The sequence below is a fragment of the Physeter macrocephalus genome, chromosome 14 (assembly GCF_002837175.3).
Source record: "Physeter macrocephalus isolate SW-GA chromosome 14, ASM283717v5, whole genome shotgun sequence".
Taxonomy (NCBI): domain Eukaryota; kingdom Metazoa; phylum Chordata; class Mammalia; order Artiodactyla; family Physeteridae; genus Physeter; species Physeter macrocephalus.
In genome coordinates, this window is record NC_041227.1 from 94,735,675 (window position 1) to 94,743,823 (window position 8,149).

Consider the following 8,149-nt stretch of genomic DNA (forward strand, 5'->3'; position numbering starts at 1 on the left):
ATCTTTTTCCTGTCCTGCCCCTAGGTTCTTCAGAACCATTTTTTTTTAGATTCCATATATATGTGTTAGCATACAGTATTTGTTTTTCTCTTTCTGACTTACTTCACTCTGTATGACAGTCTCTAGGTCCATCCACCTCACTACAAATAACTCAGTTTCATTTCTTTTTATGGCTGAGTAATATTCCATTGTATATATGTGCCACATCTTCTTTATCCATTCACCTGTTGATGGACATTTAGGTTGCTTCTGTGTCCTGGCTGTTGTAAATAGAGCTGCCATGAACATTGTGGTACATGACTCTTTGAATTATGGTTTTCTCAGGTATATGCCCAGTAGTGGTGTTGCTGGGTCCTGTGGTAGTTCTATTCTTAGTTTTTTAAGGAACCTCTCCATAGTGGCTGTATCAATTTACATTCCCACCAACAGTGCAAGAGTGTATAGCTTAATATACTTTATATTGTAAGAGTCAGCTCAAGGCAGGAGAGATGGGTCTGGGGTCAGGAGAGGGCATATGTAGCTTCTTGGCCCAACACTGTCAGTCACCTGGCTAATCACTTTTCCCCAGGCTTGAGCTGCCTTACGTACAGAATCACAGGATTAGTCCCTTCAAACGCCAGCATTTTCTCTCCTCCCCTATAGGAGGATGTGATGCATTTTCCAACCTAGAAGTATAATTTGCCATAGTTCAGGCTGGATTAAAGGACATCTTGCCTCTGGGTGGGTCCTGCACTTGGTAGAAGACCACAGTTGTGGTTAGGTGGATGCCCTCCTAGAACTTGTCGATGGTTATTCCATGTCACTTGCTTTGGAGAGACCTCAGCCATTTGGGAACTTTGTACTTGCAAAATCTATTTTCCTCTGACCCATCTTCTCCCAGTTCCCCCAAAAATGTGTTTTTGAACATTTTTTTCTTCATTAACCCCAAGCCTCTGCTCCTATTTTTCCAGCTCACAGTCAGGTATATGGATAGGGTGGCCTGGTAAATATTTCTGGGTAGAGTGGTTGAAATGACCAAAGATCCCTGGTTGTCAAATCATCTTTTAGACAGTTACTGTGACCTCTTTCATTGTAGAGTTTTGGGGCCTAGGGCAAGTATCGAAATTAATTTTTTACTACTTCTCTGTATGCTTATCTGCCCCCTAGTGGAAAGACCTGGAAATGGTGAATTGGCCCAGTGACTGGATAAACTACCGAGAAATATCAGAAACATTAGCTAACATTTGTTGAGTGCTTACCATATGCCAGGCACTATCTTGAATATTTGTATGTATGTTCTCATTCATTCCTCAATAATTCCATATGGGAGACTCTCTTATCTTTCTTTTCAGGATGAGAGTGTTTGTCAATGTCACATTACTATTCAGTGACTGGGCTAGAACTCACACTTGGGTCAGACTCCAAAGCCTGTATTTGACACCCACTACCTGTGTCTCTCCACAGGTTAGAGGTTCCTGCTGCATAAGCCACCCATGTCTTTTGATCTTCAAAACAGAAGGATAAACAGGGAGGTCCTTGCAGGGAAGCCTGGATTCAGGGAGATCCCCCCAGTTCCTGGAATAGATAACAGTGCTTTCTCTACTACATGTAATGCTCAGACTCAAGTCCAGGAGGTACTGCAGTTAGGGCTTCCATGGTCAGGTTACTTTGTCCCATCTGTGGGCAGACTCAGCCAAACCTGCTGTCCTTGAATAATAACTATTGACAGTCATAGTTCCTGTTCACAGAGCATTTCCCTTCATTGGATCTCTTGATCTTAGTAATTCTGTGAGGTAGGACAGCAGGTATCATCCCTGTTTATAAATGAGGAGTGACTGAGAGAGAGACTGAGTAGTCAGATAACAAAGCCAGTGCTCGAATCTGGATCTCTTTTTTTCTAACCACAGAGTCCCTGTTCTCTACACTACCTTATGTCTCGATTAATGACACCATGGGTACCAGATATTTAAATAAGTTGCTTACAAAGCTGTAGTATCTGTGTTAGGTGTGCATTTAGAGGAAGATGATGCAGAAGAAAGAAAGGCTTCAGGGTGCCTGTGTGGGGACTGAGATAAAGTACTGAGGAAAACTTGGCTCTTTTTTAAGGGTTGGGCTGAAATCTGGTACATGAGGTGGGTGGTGTTGGATTCCCAGACTGTGGCCTCTTCTTGTCCAATATGCTCATCTTATCCTTGAGATTCTTCCTTAACATACTGTAGCCTGTGTCCACCCTTCCTGCCCCTCACCTCACCTCATCACCACTGTCAACATCAGTGGAGGCAGGACAGAGAGAACTAATCAGTGTAGTGTCCCACTCCATACTTCTGATTGAGGCCAAGCCATCAATACCTCTGCCTCTGCTAGAAAAAATCAGCCTTAGAGTTGATATTGACTTGGAGCAAAGGAGCTCTATTATTCAGCAAGCCGCTGTACCAGTTTCTCTTCCCTGACCTTCAGAGAGAGAAGCCCATCAACGTGGAGGAAAGCTCTTCCAACATGGAGGAAAGCCCTTCCAACATGGAGGGGCGGACCTTCCTTTCCTGTCCGAACTGAAACCCAGCAGCTTCAGACTCCCATTATTCAGCCGAGTCCCAGTTGTTCAGTCAGACAGTACACTTACCAAGCATTTACCACGTGTTTGCTCTGGGTAAGAAAGACACTGAGCTAGGAACGTCACATGTTTTTGATCAGTCACACAAGAGTACAGTGGCTGACCAGGGCAGCTTCTAATGGAATTCTGGTGCCTTGAGTTTAGGGAAGATCTTTCAGTGATCCCAGACTTTTCTGGTGTCTTCTTGTCCAGGAGAACGTAAAACCGGTCAGAAAATGGCCCCACTTTGTCGAGACTGAAGCCTATTAAGGGTCAGTGGCTTGTAAGAAGCTGCAGAACTCTGTTCTCCAGGCTTTGACCTCCTTGCCAGCTAGTGCTGCCTAGTAGGTGGGAGACTTCCAGGCCTCTGCCTCCCTCTGCATCCTGCCTTCAGTTGTCACTGTCACATTCATCCTTCTAAATCAGTCCTTCTTCAAATCAGTCATCTTACAAACATTTCGTTTATGGATGGAGCAACTATTCTGTACTCAGTAAATAAAGCAGGGCCTTAAATATGTGGGAGTGCCTACTAAGTTCAAGGCATTGTGCCCGTGTTTGAAAGCACAAACCTTTTCCTTTCTGTACCCTTTTTGCTAAGTTCTACCTTGTTGAGCATGGGTCCGGATCTCTCTGCCTCTTCTGGACTTGAGCTTTCTTTTCTTGCTTCCAAGAGCAGCAGTTTCTAAGCAGTTGCTGCCAGCCAACCAGCAATGTCACCTAACGCAGGCAGCTGTGCCCTTTTCCTGCTAGCACACTCACTAGACTACTTCTGTTCCAGTTGATGCCCAGCGACATGACTTTGAATGGGGTCTCCTCTGGGCCAAGCCAGCTGAGGCCACAAGCCAGGCATTTGGCCAGCTCAGTCCTTGGTCTGCCCTGGCTGCCCCCTAGAAGGGGAGGAAGTAGGGAGGGAATCAGCTAGCTGAGCCAAGGCTCCCAGCCAGTCCCTTTTTTTTCTGCTGTGGGCAGTCTGTGTACTTACTCAGCAAGCCTTTATTAAGCACCTTCTGTGTATACTCAGGGGAGACCCTCCCCAGAGAGAGGGAGAAGGGAGCAGAGACCCCTTGCCAGGAGCCTGGCATCCTTAAAGAGCTCTTGTTCTCAGAATCTTTTCCTTTTTGATGGAAGCACGACATCCGCTGGAGCCCCCTGATGGGAGGCAACTGGAGATGGGAACAAAGAGACTGTTAGCATTAATGAGGCCCATTGAGCGGTGTTTCCGCAGTCTCCAAAGAAGGCAGGTTTTTCCTCTTTCATTTTGGAAAGTGACAGCTCACGAGGGCCGAATACAGACTATTTTTGGCTCTCAGGACTTAAAGATTCTCTGAATCCTTTCTCCTCAGTTCCCTCCCTGCTGCCCTGTCATTATTGTCACCCCCACAAGGAAATAAATAAAGCCTTTTGATCTTCACCCAGTCAGGCTTAGAGTAAGCTGTAAACAAAAGTGAACTTGTGACTTGGGGATGGGGAAGGGATGTTGGCAGCTTACTCCTCTGCCCCTGAAAAAGCAGCATCCTGTCTGCTGCGCCAGGATGCCCACCCAGTTGGCACGGTGCCCCAGCTGCCAAGGCAGAGAGAAAGTTGATGCCTCACTGGCAACTGCAGACTGTAGAGGAGTCGTTCTGGGTACCCTCTTCCCCAGGGTGTCATGGGGCAGGGACTGAGTGGCCCTGACAAACAGCTCTGCTTAGAACCTTCAACCCCCAGGCCAGGATGGGCTGGTAGGAACTTGGAGAGAATTCCATGTGAGAATTGGCCAAGTTCTGGCTCTCTAAGATACGAGACTTTTGCAAGTTGCTCTGCTATTCTGATCTTTAGTGACTTCATTTGTAAAGTGGGAATACCATGATAGTACCTGCCTAAAGCAGTAGCAAGGATTCATTGAGATAGCCTGTCACTCAGCACAAGACCTGGTCCGTTAGAAGTATTCACTAAATGTGAGCAGTGCTTGTTTTTGTGAGGACTGAGGCTGGGTCTCAGTGGAAGACTAGAGATGACAACTTAGTTCGCCCTGCCCCTCAGGCCCTCAAATGGGAAATCTAGAAGGGCTGGTTGGCTTGGCACTGATGAGCTCCGTCTCCTTCTTTGCTCTCCTTCCCCTTCTCTCTCTAGGGGACACTACACAGAAAATGAGAACTGCTCACTATCCTACCCCAGCCGAATTGGACGCGTATGCTAAGAAGGTCGCAAACAACCCACTGACTATAAAAATCTTCCCCAACAGTGTGAAGGTTCCCCAGCGGAAACACGTTCGTCGTACTGTGAACGGCCTCGACACATCAGCCCAGCGCTACAGCCCCTACCCGACTCAGGCTGCCACCAAGGCAGGCCTGCTTGCCATTGTCAAAGTGCCAGCCAAAAGCATACTCAAGGACTTTGACGGCACCCGAGCCCGGTTGCTCCCTGAGGCCATCATGAACCCCCCAGTGGCGCCCTATGCTACTGTGGCACCCAGCACTTTAGCCCACCCCCAGGCCCAGGCTCTGGCCCGCCAGCAGGCCCTGCAGCACGCACAGACCCTGGCCCATGCCCCTCCCCAGACGCTGCAGCACCCTCAGGGTATCCCGCCACCCCCGGCGCTGTCCCACCCTCAGAGCCTCCAGCAGCCTCAGGGCCTGGGCCACCCTCAGCCCATGGCCCCAACCCAGGGCTTGGTCCACCCTCAGGCCCTGTCTCACCAGGGTCTCCAGCACCTCCCCACCCCCTTGCTGCACGGAGGCCGGAAGATGCCAGACTCAGACGCCCCCCCGAATGTGACCGTGTCTACCTCAACTATCCCCCTTTCCATGGCGGCCACCCTGCAGCACAGCCAGCCCCCGGACCTGAGCAGCATCGTGCACCAGATCAACCAGTTTTGCCAGACGAGGGCGGGCATCAGCACTACCTCAGTGTGTGAGGGCCAGATCGCCAACCCCAGCCCCATTAGTCGCAGTCTGCTCATCAATGCAAGCACTCGGGTGTCGACCCACGGCGTCCCCACACCAATGCCTTCCTGTGTGGTCAATCCCATGGAGCACACCCACGCGGCCGCAGCCGCACTGCCTGCTGCAGGCCCTGTCAACCTGCCCACGGGTATCTCTCGAGCCCCCACTGGCTACCCTAGCGACCTCAAGCCAGTCGCCTGGAACCAGCACCAGCTGGCCCACCTACAGCAGATGTGCAGTGAGGCCGGCGGGACGCCGGCCCCTGGCCTGACAGGCAAGCATGCGGCAGGACGCGAGTTGGCGGGGCCTGGCTTTGTGGGCAAGGCCCCTGCCTACCCGCAGGAACTCTGCCTGGCGCAGGCTTTCCATCTGAAGCCACCCCTGGAGAAGCCAACCCCGTCCCCACCAGTCAACGGCCTGGCAGCCCCACTGGCCTACCCCAATGGTCACTACTTCCAGCCCCTGTGGAACAACATTCTGCCCACTCCCAATAGCGACAGCTCGGGGTCTCAGGACCTCGCCATGCCGTTCCACAGTGGGCAGCCTGCGGGCGCACCCCTCGACTGCGCAGCGGCGGCGGCTGGGGCCCACTACCGGGCAGGGACCGGGGGCGGTCCGGTGGCAAGCCAGAACAGCCTGGTGCAGACAGTGGATTACCTAAGCGGGGATTTCCCGCAGGCCTGCTTCCGAGACCAGAGCCTGGCCATGCTGAGCAAGGCCCACCGAGCCCCTGGCAGCCGAGCCCCCGATCCCACAGATAGTCGAAATCTTCATATTCAGCACCCTGGGTATAGATAGGTAGCCCTGGTGCCCTCCACAAGCTACGCATCATACGTCACCCTCCTAGGTTTAGTCCTCCTTTTGAGTAATTGGATAGTTTCAGAGTTTCACTGCTCCAACGTGATCATTCTTAGATGTGTAAGAAAGGGAGTTTAGTGGGATCTAATTGAGGACAGAGGGGGATCCTCTTTGCTCTCATCTTCCCCTCTACCAGCCCCAGCAACTTTTGGGTTTATGTTGAGACCTCATCCCAACTTCAGGCTTTTCTCTCCAATGCCTGCCTATCAGTGCAGTTCTTCCCCCCACCCCCGGCCATTTCCCACCAGCCCCCTTTTGTCTCTTCCTGCACCTCTCACTGTTTCTCTTTGGACTGAGGTGTGGGCTAAGGGAAGGGCCCCCTAGGTCAGGTAGCTGTCAGTGCCCAGCCACCTAAGCTAGGTCTCTCCCTGTCTGTCTCTCTCTCTGGGACTAAGAAGCCAGACCTCCCAAGTGCTCTGAAAGCCAATTCCTTGTTTACCCAAAGACCTCAAATCAAAACTGGCCCAGTCTGCATCTCCTCCCGCCCCTCTCCTTTCCTCAAGGCTTTTGTTTTACATCTGCATTGATCCCAGAGCCACTGCACTTGTCCTTGCCACACACCTCAAGGGCATCCTGCACACACATGGCCATAGCCTTGAGACCGAGGGGAAAAAAACCTGTTTGGAGTGATACCTTGGTTCCTGACTCCCTTTCCCTGCCTAGAGAAATGCCGAGACCACCCAGCATACCCAAGATCTTTCTTGCTGCTGTCTCTCTCCCAAGTCATCTGCTGCCCTCATCCCCCACTCCCCCCTCAAAAAAAAACGCAAAACAAAACAAGTCTTTCTTGAGGGATTAGGTAGTAGGTATGGGATGATCACATTGGAGTTTGGAATTAAAAACACTGAAAAAAAAAAAGTGCATTTGGTTCTCTCTACACTGGCTAAGAATATTGCTCTATGCTGTAAGTTTTAAACGTCCTGTTTCTGTATGAATGTAGTGTGGGTTTGAGTAGCAATGTGTGTGAGCGGCCCCACAGGTGCATTCACTGTCTAGTCACCTTTCGCAGCCCCTCAGTTTAATGAAGAAGAAAACACAAAGCCTTAAGCTCTTTGAGTTCTCCTTTACCAAACGAGCGTGGTTCTAACAGCTGGAGGTGGGCCTCTCGGAAACAGCCCCTCTGCCCCTCGCCCTTTCTTCGCCTGCTCCATGCTCCAGGTCTCATTCCCAGGTGCCCATTAGCTGGCTAGAAATTTAAAACTTTTCTGTAACTTTAAACTTTTAGATTATGTTTTGTTGTAATGTTTTGCACCCTTCTTTCTGTTGAAGATGCATAGTTGGGCTCTTTTTTTTTTTTCTTTTAAACCAAATAAGCCCTACCCTTTCCTCTTGTCTCTGGGGAATGTGAGCTGATGTTCTTATTTAAGATTTTGGGTTTTGTTGTTTACTATACTATCCACTGTTCTTTAGCCAGAAATTCTCTAGTGATCTGAAGCAATGTGACTGAAGACCAGTTTTTAAATTATGTGTTGGCAAGTTGCCTTATATTTAAAAAGAAAAAAAAGGAAAAAAATGCCTGATTGTGTTATGCCAAATGATAGCAACAGGAAGTCCTAACTCATTGTTCCCAGTGGTTTTCCTGCCGTCTGTGCACACTGGCACCTCCCTGTCCTGAGCCCCCCAGGAGCACCTGCAGCTTCTGGTGCGATGCCTTCTCCCTGTGTGTTGGCCACCATCTCACCCAGAGGCCCCTTCCAGTTCTCGCTTCTCTGAGTTAAATTCTCTGAATGAACACCATTGTCTCCCCTTATCCCTTGCTTGATCTCCAAACCAGATATTTTTGCTGTAATTTTTTCCA

At 50.0% G+C, this 8,149-nt stretch overlaps 1 protein-coding gene across 3 annotated transcripts in view; it reads left to right on the top strand.

Annotated features, from left to right (window-relative positions):
- The window catches only part of FAM222B (family with sequence similarity 222 member B), a 71,881-nt gene extending 63,738 nt beyond the window's left edge, over positions 1–8,143 (top strand). For all 3 annotated transcript variants that reach the window (XM_007121726.4, XM_028498302.2, XM_007121727.4), the window contains exon 3: positions 4,682–8,143. In XM_007121726.4, the coding sequence (XP_007121788.1) occupies positions 4,682–6,291 (1,610 nt within the window). In that variant the 3' untranslated portion in view covers positions 6,292–8,143. The remainder of the gene's footprint in view (positions 1–4,681) is intronic.
- The last annotated feature ends 6 nt before the right edge of the window (positions 8,144–8,149 follow it).